The following is a 14,723-nucleotide window of genomic DNA, read 5'->3' on the forward strand; positions in this document are numbered from 1 at the left end:
TTACATCAACAGTCTCTCTTTCATTTTCTTGTGCTGGTACGCGAGATACGGGCTCTGCTTGTCTTCGTATTCCCCCTGAAAACCAAAAGCAGTGAAGGAGAAACGCGAGAATGGACAAAACGCCTCTTGTCAAAGAGAGACAGACAAACATATATATATATATATATATATGGGGTATTTATATATATATATATATATATAATTATGCAAGCACATAAAATCCTGTCGACACGTCTACGCAGCTGTCCCGCCTCATGTAGATGTTCATAAGTGTAGTACAGAACATGCGTATAAATAACAGCAATCGGTTCCACGTATGCATCTCTCCACCTCACCTGTCCCGGTATACATCAAGACCTAAACGCATGTATTTATATATATATATATATATATGGGGTATTTATATATATATTTATATATTTATATATATATATATATATATATATATATGGGGTATTTATATATATATTTATATATATATATATATATATATATATATATATATATAACTGGGGATATGTCGACAGACGAGGGGTGTGTCCGAGACTCCTAAGGAGGTAAATCGAGGAGAGGACTCACAACCATTTTCTTTGCTGCTCGAGTGTAGTGTTCGTAGAGGGTGAGTTGCTGAGGGCGACAAGCTTTGAGCGATTCGCAAAAGTCCCGGACAGCAATGAGTTCCTCGTGTTCTTCGTATCCTGGCGTATACCGTCTGTACAGCTGAAACGCCGAAGCAGAAAAAGGGAAGTCGAGCGAAAGTTGGAGGGAGTAATCCGGACGACGCACCACAGATCGACGCACGCAAACAAGCTGAGAACCGCCGACACAACGAGGAAGTTAACAGCGGAGGCAGGGAGGAAGTGGAAGATAAGAGGCGGAAACAAGTGAGGCATGCAGGGAGACGAGAATAATAGTAGGGGAATACGCGCGGAGACGAAAGAGCGCAAAGTGACGGCAAGCGAAAGAAATACGCAGACCGCACAGGGAAAAGCAAAAATGGAGAGCGAACAAGAGTGAACATCCAGAGATCGAGAGAGAGAAAAGAAGGAAGCAGAAGCAGGGATCAGCTGAGAGAACATGAGGAAGGAAAGCAGAGATATGAGAGGACGAATAGAAAGAGAAACACAGATATGGAGACCGAACAAGAGGAAAGAAGCACAGATCTGGAAAGCAAAGAAGAGCACACGAACCGAGATGTGGAGCGCCAAGAAGAGAATGCGGAGTGGAGATCATAAAACCAAACACGAGACCGAAAGGGGGGCAGAAAGCGACTAAGTACAAGAAGAGAAAAGGACGTCAGGCGAGAAAACGCACGAGGCGAATTCTAGGGGAATTCGAGGGTCACCAGAGGGCAGAAGAGGGAGAAAGGCAGAAGAGAGAGAAAAGAAGAAAACAGGCGAGAGACGAACAAGCAGGCGCAGAAGCGGAGATTCGAAGAGACGAACTCAGAGGCCGAGAGGTGGACCGAGAGAGGGAAGGAAAAACAAGAGACAAAGAGTCGAAGAGCACAGCGAGGCAAAGAAAGATGCGAAGTCACTAAGGTCACGACGGAGGAGCGCGGAAGCCACACAAGCGCATGTCGACAGCAGAGAAGAGAGGAAACGCGAAAGGAAGAAAGAAAAATTTGTTTTAAACTTGCGCCGTTCGTACTTCGTGTTTAAGCTTGCGAAAGTGCTCCATCACGAATCGACCGCAGACGGCCTTCATTTCACCCTTTGAAATCTGGGGATGGCCGCATGCGAGAGCCAGCCGTTGATCGAGGTCAGCTTGTCTCCAGTACTTGTTCGCATCTATCAAGTACTTCAGGTCATCGTTCAAGCTCCTGAGAGGCACAGAGAGCGCTGGCTTTTCCTAGATTGAGAGGCAAACGCCCTGAGGGGCCCCACGGACGTTCGAGCCGAGAGAAGAGCGAGAGAAAGCAAGAGAGAACGCGAAACCCCAACAGGGCGTACGAGAACCGACCGACCGCAAGGCTAAAACAGAACGAAATTGGGGGAGCGAGAAAACAGAGGAGAGCGAGACAGACACCAGAACATCCGACAGACACGAGAGTAGGGAGAGGACAGAAGCGGCATTTGCAGAACGACGCGTGTGACAGAATGGAAGTGACGAATGCAGCAATATGGCGAAGAAGAACAGGACGATGAAGAAATGAAAAGATGAGAGTTGTGAACTGAAGCAGACGCTAACGGGGAAAGGAAGAGTCTGCTATTTTTTTGGGCAATGAAGCATATGGTAGCAGGGAAATGAAGAGAGTAAGAATTGAGAAAAAATACGTAAATTCTCAAGAGACAGACACTGAAAGAGAAACGCGTTCTGCTGTTCGTGGGCAAGACGCAGAGACAAAGGCGCTGCTTCTTCAGAGGCTACAGGGAAGTCGATAAAGAGGAAGGAAAGAGTAAAGAGGAAGATCGAAAGAGAGGTAGAAAAGTGAGCGAGGGAGAGTGCGGTGGAAACGAGAAGGAAAGAACAGAGCAAGTGTAAGCGATATATATATATATATAGATAGATAGACAGCTAGAGAAAGAGAGACACAGAGAGGAAGAGCGAGGAAAAGAAACTGTGAGACGGAGAGGAAGAGAGAGAAAAACAAAGTGCGAGAGGAGTTAGAGTGCAGAAGACAAAGCTGGCAACTTCTCCTATGGTGCTGGTCAACAATGAAAGAAAGCGGAGGGTGAGGAAACCTGTAAAACGGAGAAAAACTGGAGAGTGCCACCCGTTGAAGACAGAAGTAGAAAAGCAGGAAACGCAGTACACAGAAGAAAAAGGCAATCAGAGAGGGGAGAGAATGCGAGGGAAGTACGAACTCTTGGCATGTTGGTCGACCGCGTCGTCGCCTAACTCACCCGACAACGGTGTTACAAACAGTACAGAAGAGCATGCTCTCCATTTCCCCTCCTGATGTTACTTGCGCCTGACTTCTAGGAGAGAAGAGAAGCGGCAGCGGAAGGAGGACAGGAAGGAGAAACGACGCGAGGCTCATCGTGTGTCTCACGAGCAGTGTCTTTCCCTCGAAGAAATCGACTAGAAAGTCGTTTTTTCTGCAAGAACGACAAGGAGGTCTGCTGAATAGAGGAGAGAGGAGAAGAAGCAGCGTGCACGGAGAGAAGAGAGAGGAGTTCCTCGCCTACCGCGAATGCGAGAAAGAGAAGCATTCTTCTGTGAATCAGGACGACAAGGAGATTGGCTCGCTATCAGAGAGAGGAACAAAGTACGTTCTGCTGTTAAAGCAAGGGATTAGACGGTTCTGAACAACCGTGAAATGAACTGAGCAGGTTGTGGACGAGAAGGTCAGAGAGCACGGGACAAGGCGTCGAAGAGACGCCTCTGGAACGTACGACCGCGCGAGACGAGAGACGGAGCAAGGAAAAACTATAGAAGGCAAAGCGCCTGGAAGAAATGAAAGGCGGCCGCATGCCCGGGGTTTTGCTGGATGTCTTGCAAGCTGAGAAACGAAGACTCGTGCAAGACAAGAAAGGAGCACCTCGGATGTGGTGTAAATGAGGGGACATGAGGAGGGTGGCAACGCGAAAGAAAAGGCGGCAGAAAAATCCGAAAAACAGTGAGAAAGGATGGACAAAGTGGACAAGAAGGAAGGAAGAAAAAAGAGGAAGAAATAAAAAACATCTTGCGTCTTTTCAACCTCTCTGGAAAGTGTGCATGGAGCGAGTTGCGCGTTCGTGGCTGTCGCTCACGAGGGCAATGATGCCGGAGAGGAGTTCCTCGAAGTCGCTCCAGATTTCCTTTCTTTCTCCTGAAAAACCGCTTTTTCTTGGCTTTCTACGCCTTCTGATTAGTAGCAAAAGACGACGGGGCGAAGTCCGTCAGCTGAGACATTTTTAATCGACCAGCTTGGAAGAAGTTGGGCTAGCTGCCATGCAGTGGCAGACTGCGAGAGCTGATTCGCGCGAAAAGAAAATATAAAATTTCTTCAGAGTGACGTTTCGTTGTTCACATCAACATCTGGGAGACACATCGCTGCCTCGCACATTCACATTTTCTTCTGACTTCTTAGCCCCGCTAGGCAGGTAGGCTTCACCGGCAGAGAGACACTGGAATCGAGGTAGATCCGTAGAGTTAAATGGAGTCTCCGAGACGCACAGAAAAATTGCAGAGGCAGAGAAGTGATATGTTATGATCATCTGTGGGTCACAAAGGAGCTGGGAAGAGATTCTTCTTTCGAGAGACAAAAACAAAGATACTCGCGTCGGTAGACTGTTATTTATAGGAGCGGAAGACATCAACAGGCAAATACAGCGAAGTCAAGAGAAGTAGGCAAGCAGGCAGTGACAGAAAAGAAAAAAGCATGCACGTATTAATCTGCGCAGTGTTAGTGAATGTTTTGACCGTTTGTACATCAGACTGCATGTAGCTTGGTGACAATTGTCGATAAGTTCAAATGCGAGCAGTTCTCTAAAGCACAGTCTCTCCAAACACAATCCCACAAAGGGACGGCCTGCTCATTTCTGGCCCTGCCTTCTTCTTCCGTTGCCGCAGATGTGAGTTTCCACTGATATTGAATCACAAGAACTTTCGATGCCACAGACCTCCGCGCGACGCTAAGTACACTCTTATCTATCTGTAGCTCTGTCTCTGAGGAAACAAAGAGGTCCAGACCGTGCGAGGATGATGTCTCTCAGTTTACTTATGAACGCTAGAACTGCATTGTTGTGATTTACAGGTGGGCGAGAGTTGGTTGCATGCATGTTTTTAATTCGCTTCCTTTCAAGGCGTTTCTCGTGTTGTTTTAGATGTAACAGAGTTCCTCAATCTGCTGCGCCGAACTCTTGCACGAAAGTGTACTTCCACGTGCATATCAATGCACAAATATGCATGTCTGTCTATCTATATATACATATGTATATATATACTTATATATATATATATATATGTATAATAGGTATAAATATAAACGTGCAAGGGTGCACAAGTGAGAAAAGATGTTTTCTGTGCAAGTTGAATCGGGTGTGCTGTGAGCGTCTCCCAAGCGAAGCGAAAGAGCGAAGCTGCAATATTCATGGAGCTCTTGCTGGGGCGGCCTCCGAGCAGCAGCGAAACGCGGCGAAGCAGAGAAAGCAAGGGGAGAGGGGGAAGAGGACGCGGACGAAGATTATGATTTCGTTGAGAACAACACACTTCCCCTCACAAGAGGAAACAAACACAAAATGACACAGATTCACGAAGACAAGAAAGCGCCAGATCAGGTCTTGAACCACGCAAATCTTCCACCTGCACATGCACTGACATGGTGTGCACCCATTAGAAAGATTTGGCACTAGGATGACATCTTTTTCCACCCTTCTCCCCTCACTCAAAACGACCAAGCGCGTAGGCAACCAAACTGGGGAGATGGGAACAGAGCACACAACTCGGATCCAGAGAGTCCTCGAAATGCCACACAAGCAGACTTTTGAAATGAAAACGCGAAACCTTTGAAGGGTCCTTGCATCGCCGAAGCGCGCGCAAGGCACAAGCACCAGCTCCCTCTGCAACTACGCAGGGAACACGGACAGCCTGTTCTCGCTTTCTCGCTCGTCCATTGGTCGGATTTCCTTCGACCTTGCCTCGAAAGCTTTCGTACACTGCAGATGCCAACACCCATCCTTTCTCGCCCAAGGTCCACTCGCTTTGCCTGCAACGCGGCTCGACCGCGAGTCCCTCGTTTTCCTTCTCGACAACTCTGGAGTTTCAGCATTCTGTCTCCACGCTCTGCTGCGTCGTTCACTCACCCCGTTGTGAAATTTGTCTTTTCACACGAAGGAACTGAACCTTCAAAGGGAAGTGATGCCAACGACGACAGAACGCGAAACGTCTACACTGAGAGGGCACTGGCAGGTCGACGCTCCTCTCGACTTCGCCTTCATCATAGACCCGCCTCCCTGATCTGTCCTGTCTATCTGTTGTCTACCTTCTGTCTATTGTCACATTTCTGCTCCTCCTCTGTCTCCGCTTCTCTCTCCTTGGTACTCAGTGGCTCCTTTCTCCCCTCTGCCTCCTGTGTACTTCGGATGCGATGCAACGACAGCGACGCTCCCACCGGCTGGCAGGGCAGGATCGTCTCGACGCCATCTCCCCTGTCTGTACACATTTGGAGGAAACTCAACGTTTCCCCGCAAGTGCAAACACGAAGACGAACCACTGCAGAGTTCGCTGCCAGTGAAGCGGCTCTCGCGACCCCTCCCGAGACGACGTGGAAACGCCTTCCCTGGAAAGGACAAACATGCCGCTCTCGTCCTCTCTGAAGTCCTTGCTTCTCTAGGCTGCGGACCCAGAGACAGCCTCGTGAGACCCGGCGGATATTCGGTCCTCGCGCGGCGACAAAGACAGACGCAGACGGGGGAGAAGAAGAAGCAGAAACGACGACGAGCGCGCGTCTGGGTACGCAGCTGAAGAGAATGGAGAGGGTATCGCGCCCTCGAACAAAGGTAGAGGCGAAAGGCGGCGTCCTTCATTCATCGGTCGACGAGAGGAAAGCACACACCAGACTCCAAACCTGTTTCCACTCCTGCACATCCTTTCTCAAATAGAAGACTCATGAATCTGTTACATACATCTACACCTGCATGGCGCATATCCTTGCGCGGGAGTCTCAACACATAGGCGAGAAGACATTCGCGAGTCGGCACACCAGTGAGTTTCTCGCTTTCTTCGCAGGCCTCCTCTAACGCCTAGAGCGGACGAGGAGGGTGTTGGCAGAAGATCGGAGTGAGATGTTGCTTCCCAGATTCGTTGAGAGAAAATGCCAAGCCTGCCGCGAGAAATCCCTTGATCCAGTTCAGAGACACGCCGTTGTACAGCCCCCTCCACCCCGACCGTCTGTACAGAAACTTGAACGCCTCGATGAGCGAGGGCGGAGACGCCGACCCTGTGTGTCCTGTCTCCTGCCGAGATGGTAAAAAGCAAAGACAGCAGACATGAGCGGGAAGATATGAGATATGCGCTGCCAATCAATCCGCCAAGACGGACCGAAACGCAGTAGTAAGGCGAACGCGTAACGCCTCCAGAAAGAAACGAAACCGGTTCGTGTAGAGAGAAAGCCAATAACCGCGCGACAGACACAGTGGCTCAAGATTCACACCGACGAGCAATGCCCGAACGCGGAGACACGGCAGACTGAACGGAACCACCGAACAAGAAACAAAAGCAGGGTTCTCAGTAAATGTCATGTAGGCCGCATGCAGCGGCAGAAAACGCGTTTCTGGAATTGAGAGAAACACCTGGAAGGAATGCAGAATTAGACCGCTTTGGGTTCAGTAAAGCCCCCGGCAGGAGCGATGGAAGTAGAAACCGTGTTTCGTCAGATCAACAGACGAGGAAGGCAGAGGCAACGCAGCCGCGTTCTTCTGGACAAACAAGGCAAGAAGGAAGCGGAAGTGAATGTCGTTTCTAGAGAGAAAGTAACACAGAGAGTGGTGAAAGCAGCCTTACATGGAAGCGATAGAGAAAGGAACTTGACTGCATGAACTTCCGAACGGTGTCGAGAGGATACGTCGCTGTCTGGCCGGCGACCCCCGCCAACCCCCCACAGAGTGCGTTCACCACCGGTGTGATTTGCATACCCTGCGCCTGGAACAGAAAGCAAATCGGAAACAACATGCCAAACTCCATCCAATCTACACACCTCGAAGCTCCACCGGAAGGGACGCCAGAGAGAAAGATGGAAACCTAAAACCTAGAGCAGTGTTACAGGCGCCGAGGAAAGACGACCCAGCCCTGAGAGAGCGGCGAGCAGAGATCCAACTTGAAGACACCGATGACGAAGAAGCAGAACGAGAAGGGAAGCGGTCAAGGAAAGGGTGACGACGCCCCGAGGCGACGAGCAGCTGGAAGATACGCGAGGGAGGAAAAGACACCAAAAAGAGGAAGAATTACCGGCACGAGAGGATTCGCAGAAGACGCGGTAAGCAGGGTGACAAGTCGCAGGAGACCTCGCGAAACAAGTCATAGAAGACAAGGAGAAACAAACAGGGAGCAAACGTACTCTGCACTCGTCCTTGAGAGTCTCGAACGCGCAAAACGAAATGCCTGCATAGGGAACAATGCCGAGCGCCGTCGCGGAGATACCTCGGAAGAGAGAACGAAATCCCTCAAATTTCCAAAGAGACACCTGCGACATACACAGTGCATCCCCACAAAGCATCCCCGCAGATTGACAACAACCTTCCTACCAGCGCCCCCACTGTTTTCCTCTCTCTTGGTTCGAGTGGTTTCTCGATCATTCGCGCGCCTGCCTCGTTTTCTCTCATCTTTGATTCTCTAACTCTTAACTACTATCGTTCACCCATTCTCATCCCGCATGCAGCTCCTCTCTCCTTCTCTCTCTCCCTCTCTCGCTCACGTTTTCTCTTCGCCCTTCGTTTCTATTTCCTCTCATTCTCTGTCACTCTCTTTCTCTCTCCTGCCTCCTTAGTCTCTTTCTTCTTCCTTCTTTTCCTTCACCTCCTTCCTTCTTCTCTTTCTCCTTCTTCCTTGTTCTCTTTCTCCTTCTTCCTGTTCTCTCTCGTCTCTCCCCTGCTCAGGCGCTTAGTTCTCACCTCCGCATACGAGAGCCGGTGGGCTGTCACGGCCATGCGCGTATTCAACACATCCAGGGGGTACGTCAGGAGCGTTGCAGTCATTCCTGAAAGATAGAAATTCCAAAACAATGCAACACTGCTCTCTGCTTCCTCGCTTCTCCAATGCACGCCCGCGAGACTCCGAACTCCATCCTCGCCTTGTAAGGACCAAACATGATACACACTCTCCACTCATATCTCGCATAAACATCTAACAACACCACACTTACATACATATATATATATATATATATGTTGTACATGGAGATACGATAGGCCAAGGTGAATTTGCATGCCCACAATAATCTGTGTGGTCGTGATTGTAAACCGACTTCCGTAACAACACATGAGACTGCCTAGACTTCAGTGTCTCTCTCTATATGTATACAAACATACATATATTTGCATGGACATACATGCATCAGCCTTGAGAGGTTCTGCACAGATCTATCACGTCGCCTGCAGTGTATGTACTGTATGCTACATCTGTCTCTTTCTCATGACACGTGCAAGTGTCCATACACCGGCCTGCAACGCCTGCAGATTTCCAGGGTCTCTGTATCGTCTTCACATGTCGATCCTCCACCCTGAAACTGCGAAACTGCAACGGCAATGCATTTCAGGCGTTGTTGTCTCACGTCGTGCATGTCCTTTATCTGACCTGCAGCGGATCCCGCCCCGAGCTGACACAGCTTCGGCCATGACGGCGCCTGGGACCTGAGATACAAGTTGTATCTCTCGAAGGAGTAGAAGCTGAAGCCGCTGTAAGGAAAGGCCCTGCATCGAGGAACGAAGAGCGAAAAACGACTTCTTTCACGGATACGCCTTCCTCGAGTTCTGCATTGTCTCCACGCCGAACTAAGGATCTTGCGTATTTGCGTAGAACCAAAAAGGCCATCGCGCGTTCGTCCCTGTCTACACTCGCAGGTTTGCTGCATGCATGCATACATGCTGGTCCAAAGACTAGAAGGAGGCGCGCGGAGGACGCAACCGATGTAAGCCTCGTCTGTGCGGGAACAAAACGGAACTGCAGAACGCTCAGGTTCAAGAGATCATCGACGGGGAACAGGGATGCCGTCATCGGACAGAGAATCCACGCCTCTGAGAGTGGAACGCACCGGATAAACGCGCTTCCATTTCCTCGCCAGAGCGCTCGAACTCCGCCCTGCTCCGAAGACGCCATGTTCTTCAGTACGCTGACCGCTCCCGAAAGCTGAAACGCCTGACCAGTGGCTGCCGCCTTCACCTGCGTTCCGCCCACAAGCGAAACACACACCAGAGGTTCATCTCTGCTGGGAAGAAGATACGAGGCGAAATGGGGACCGGCATCCATCCTAGAGTCAACGACGCATTCTCACTCTGATGTTCAGGCCGTGAAAAACCGAATGCAACCATGTCAAGGACACATCAAAGATTGGACAGCGAATCACATAAAATGCAACTACGCGGACATCTGATTCGTAGCGATCTCTTCTTTTCATCGCATCTGCACTTCAAACAGGGCCTCCATTCTCCGATGGCTTCCCCTGTCAGAGAGACCCGGAGACGCACCTGTAGATGCATCTTGAGGCGGTCCAGAGGGTAGACGACTGTCTTTGCGCAGGAGCCTGCAAGAGCGCCTCTCAGAACCTGGCAGGCGGCGCAGAGAGGCGCCGTGCTCGACGTCCAGCTGTCGTTGACCAAGACGGCATGCGCAGTTTCTGCCGGAGTCTCGCGCCTCTTCTCCATCGGGCACCTGGACACTGGGCCGCCGCAAGGCTCTCGAGCAGCCTCGTCTCGAGGGCGCTCTGCCCCGCCGAGCGTCCGATGCCCTGGTGCCTCGGGGACAACCTCGTCCTGCAAGGAAGAGAGGGATGCGCATGCGGCGGGAGGAAGAGCGAGGCGAGACGCGGAGCGAGGAAACGGTGAAACGGGAGAAGAGGATACGGCAGAAGCGGTGGCGAGAGGGGGGGATCGACAGGAAGCAGGTATTGGATATGAACCGAGCATTCTGCGGGACGCCTGGGAAGGCGCACGAGAAGCATACGGAGGCCGAAGACATGACGGGTCAACTGGCCCACAGCCTGGAACAGTTGGCTCAGAGCTTGGAACGGTTGGCTCAGAGCTTGGAACAGTTGGCCTGCACCCGGGAGAAGGCGGCACAGGCAAAGACGCGTCCGGCACCCTCCTGGGATAAGGGTGAGAGGGCGGTTCGTCACTCGTGGGTGAAAGCTGGAGAGGCACCATCGTGGAAAGGAGACGAGAATGTTGGGGGGAAGAGAATAAGATGCTTAGGCGGGAGAAATGAGACACAAAAAGAGTTGATTCCACCGGAAACAAAACGCGTAGGGAAAGGCATTGACGCGCGCATGCGTCTGCGCACGGACACCTTCGCCTCTGTCGGAAAGTGACCGGGGAAAAGACGACTCGAGGAGAAGACTTGAAGGGAAAGCGAGGTCGCCACGAAGCAGAGCTGCAAGGATCTCCTGTTTCTCTGTAGCGCAGTTGGAGCAACAGCAAAGGACATTTGAGAGGAAGACACAGATCCCAGGACTTGCGCGAGAGTGTGTTGAGACAGTCGTCTTGGAGAGCAGGGGAGGAAGAAGACACCGCGAGTCACAGAGCCGCGTCTCAGGCACTGTCGCACCTGGGAGGGGGGCCAAGCCCCGACGGAAGCATGCCCGTCATCAGAAGCAATGTATGCGCTTTGGAGATCGGCAACGCGAGTGGCTAGTTGTGAACGGGAAGACGAACGCTCCAGAATCAGTCGCTGAAAAGGCAGGAAGTACTCGACTCACAGCAGAAGGAACTACACAGGCAAGAGCCCCTGGATCCACGGGCAGATTTCTGCCCCGGTAAAGACTTGCGTGCTTTCGGAAAGCATTGTGCACAGGAAGAGAAACGATGTGTGTGAAGTGGCGCAAAAAGATCAATGCATTTGCGGGTTGAAATGCCTCTGGGTGCAGCCTAGCCAAGCAGCAGGAAAACAGGGTGCCGGCAACGGTGCACCGATAACGCGGATGTGCCTTCCCCTACAAGGTATTGCTGATAAGAATGCAAAAGAGTAACGCAGGGTGAACATTCGGCAGAAAAAACGCGGTGCACGGGCGATTCCGAATCGCGTTTTCCCTGGCGACCATGCTCGCTCATTGAATGACACTCAAAGCCAGCTCCGACGCGGGCGGGGTAGACTGGTGTGTCCAGCTCTGACTCCTCGCTCGTCTAGCCGCTTTTCCCTCTTTTTTGCCGCGAGAGGGACGGCTTTGCAGAGGCCTGTCAAATTGGAGGTCTGCGACGAGGAACCTCAACTGGCAAGAAACGGCGGAATTCGTGTGCCCGCAGCTGCAGACTCGCAGGTCCTGAAGGCGGAGCGACCAAAAAAACGCGCAGTCGAAGGGGACTTTCCGAATCTGTCAAATCGGAGTAACGCTAAGAAAGATTAATTTCGCCAAGAAAAAATAACACCTGCGATAATCGCGAAAAACAGTCGACCGTGTGCAGAGTTCACGACGGACAGGCGGAATGGAGGTTGTTCTTACTTACGGAATGAGAGGGCGGACTGAAGACGAAACTTGGAAAAGAAAGAACTCGCACGTTTTCGGTGATGAAACGCTTCACCACATGGAAACGAACGGAAGAGTGAACCTGCGCTGACAAAAAAGAATTCCGCGTGGCAGCATGCGCGACACATGCACATGTTGCATGAGGCAGAGTTGCCAAGTTGACTTGAGCGCTTGATGCAGGGCGTCGTCTCGCGGGCTCGTTGCAAACGACGCCGTCCGCAATTCCTTCTTCCTCCGTTTCTTTTCTTGTCAGCTTCTTCATATGGTTGATCCTCGAGCGATTTGGCTAGAGCATGTAGCCGCTGCGTTTCACGACAAAAAACCAGTGATACTCTAGCAACGCCCATCTCAAGAGATTGTATAAATGCTGTAGGGGTAAATGGGGGGACCTAAAGTGGCCAGCAGGGGAAAACTCTTACGAGCATGTCGAAGATGAATTGTGGGAGTCGAGGTACAGAAGCGTCTCTACTTTGGGGGTATGCCCTTCCACCGATGTGCCGCTCTGAGGAGGCGTCTCCCAGATTGTGTTAAAACTGTACGTGCTGTGAGTCTTGTGGCTGTGATAACCGCGTTACGAAGCAGCAATCCTTGACAGATTTAAGCGGTCAAAGGAAGTTAGTTATTGCTTACATAGAGGAGAGCGACAGGACGAACGACAGTTTGCTCCGATGCCCACGACGGAGTTTTGTTGGAAGTTTTATCAGAGCTACAAGGAATCATGTTTGGCTCACGCTGCACCAACTGACATGTTATAACAGTTTCTAGACGCACTGCTGATGTTGACAAACAGAGGTGGAAATCACTACTAGCCTAACAACCACCTACTAGCCAACGGCGCTTTGTAAGTCACCGTCAAACAACAGGGTAAGCGGCATGGTATGACAAGGAAAGTGCTGTATGTCTCTCTCAACTTGTTGAACAACCTCCTAACCTCTACAGCACGGAAATAATGTCGGCAACATCCCAGAAAGTGGGAATCCATGGATGACCCGGTGCCAGTTGTTCAGTTGCGTCTTTTTATTGGCCAAGAGCCTCGCGCTTCCACTGTCTTTTCTACTTTATTTTTGATACCGAAGCTGGGAATGCCTGTCGCTCTCCGGAAAAAGAGATATCACAGCCTGTAAAGGACTTCCTAATCCTACCCAAGCGCCTGCTGAAGAGTCATGAGAATAGGCGCTCTACACCCATGGGGAAGACCGTGGAAGATAGGTGGCATGGTCGTTATAGCACACTGTGTTGTCTTTTGCTCAGGAGGGGCTGCTGCTCTCCTAGTCGCCTATTCGAGAGCAGGGCTTTCGCTTGAGGAATCGACTTACAAGATGCTTCAGCAGAAGGGTCTCTCGAGACAGCGTCTTTCGCTCAGGAACTGCAAACTAGACGAGAAAATGGAAGAAGAAATCACCAGGTCCGAGGTTCTAAACGCAGCATAGGTAGCCATACAGCAGTGTTCGCTCTCTAGAACCGTGCAAGAGAACGCACCCCGGCCGTTCAACGTGTTCAGAGTCTTTTCGATTGAGTACAGGGCGAACAACAAAGATTTTGAGATGCATAGTACTGACGGCTTCTACCACTGGACGCAGGTACAGTGTGCAGATAATGGAACTCGGGCCGTCTCGTCAAGCACGAATACTGGTGCATCCGAAGAACACTAGCTTCTTTGGTACCCGAGGTTGAAACGCATGAAAATGCTCTCTCCTCCCAAGTGTGCCGTTTCTGTTTCTGACGAACACCTGGCACCCACGCATTCGCATGACGCATCACGTTGACAACTCCTGCGGAAAGCGGTTCCCGCACATGCTGCTGTGAATTTTTCGGTGGAGCTCAGAAACTCTAGCTTTTTGTTAAGCGAAAATCCCTCTTTCACAAATCGACTGTGTGTTTATCCTCTGCCACTGTTTTTGTGAGACAGGCGTCAGACTACGTCTTTTTGGGATCGTGCACTATCACTTGTAACTCAGAAAGCCCCTGCCGTGGGTCTCATGGCTCTGCTCCCGCCCGGACAAAGCACGTGAAGAGGCTGTAATTGCAGTTACTGTACTAAGCGTCAAATTCACTCCTAAAGTTGGAGGGTGCAACGCGAGTCGCCCCTTAATTGAGCATCAGAGCGTCTAAGCGAATCCGCTGTTTCCCGTCTTGTTAACCCATCTTGCACCGGAGACGACGCACGCAAAACGTCACGCGGCATCCACACAATAAGGGATGTTCTGTTTGTTTCCAGCCTCTAGGCGTGCAAATGAGCAATGCGACTACGATTTCACAGCCACACGACAATTCTGCACAGTCCTTCGCCTCGTAGCATCTGTGGACTATCACCGGCGACGCCGAACTGCTGAGCACGTGCACGAGAGCAGGGGGCACGAAAAAAGGGACAGTGCATTTTGAAAGACCTGAAAACTCAAATAAAAGTCCCGGTGGCTTGGTGTGAACAAACCGCCCCACCGATGAACCTAGTAGCTCGCTGCCACATTCCCCAGCAGGCCAAATGAATGAACCAAGATTGAGAAACGCCCTCTCACTTCTCCTCTTTTCCGTCTGCTCCAAAACAAAATAACGGTATTCCCCAGCAACTTCTATGAGCGCAAAATTCCCATGCTTCGCTGTCCGACTGGAGATTCCCAGCTGCTAA

The 14,723-nt window shown here is 50.9% G+C and overlaps 2 protein-coding genes across 2 annotated transcripts; both read right to left on the reverse strand.

Moving 5' to 3' along the window:
- Window positions 1–2,983, reverse strand: TGME49_273400 (hypothetical protein; the record flags this gene model as incomplete). Its single annotated transcript, XM_002365901.1, has 4 exons — window positions 1–75; window positions 580–720; window positions 1,651–1,822; window positions 2,847–2,983. 4 exons carry the CDS (start codon window positions 2,981–2,983, stop codon window positions 1–3), a joined length of 525 nt encoding a protein of 174 aa, XP_002365942.1.
- Window positions 2,984–6,668: 3,685 nt separating this feature from the next.
- Window positions 6,669–10,781, reverse strand: TGME49_273390 (mitochondrial carrier superfamily protein; the record flags this gene model as incomplete). The annotated part of the gene is made up of 7 exons (XM_002365900.1): window positions 6,669–6,881; window positions 7,429–7,566; window positions 7,982–8,107; window positions 8,535–8,620; window positions 9,217–9,332; window positions 9,674–9,801; window positions 10,107–10,781. The coding sequence occupies 7 exons, from the start codon at window positions 10,779–10,781 to the stop codon at window positions 6,669–6,671; spliced, it is 1,482 nt and encodes a 493-aa protein (XP_002365941.1).
- Between the last annotated feature and the right edge of the window lie 3,942 nt (window positions 10,782–14,723).

This window comes from Toxoplasma gondii, chromosome VIII, assembly GCF_000006565.2.
Source record: "Toxoplasma gondii ME49 chromosome VIII, whole genome shotgun sequence".
In the NCBI taxonomy this organism is placed as follows: Eukaryota; Apicomplexa; class Conoidasida; order Eucoccidiorida; family Sarcocystidae; genus Toxoplasma; species Toxoplasma gondii.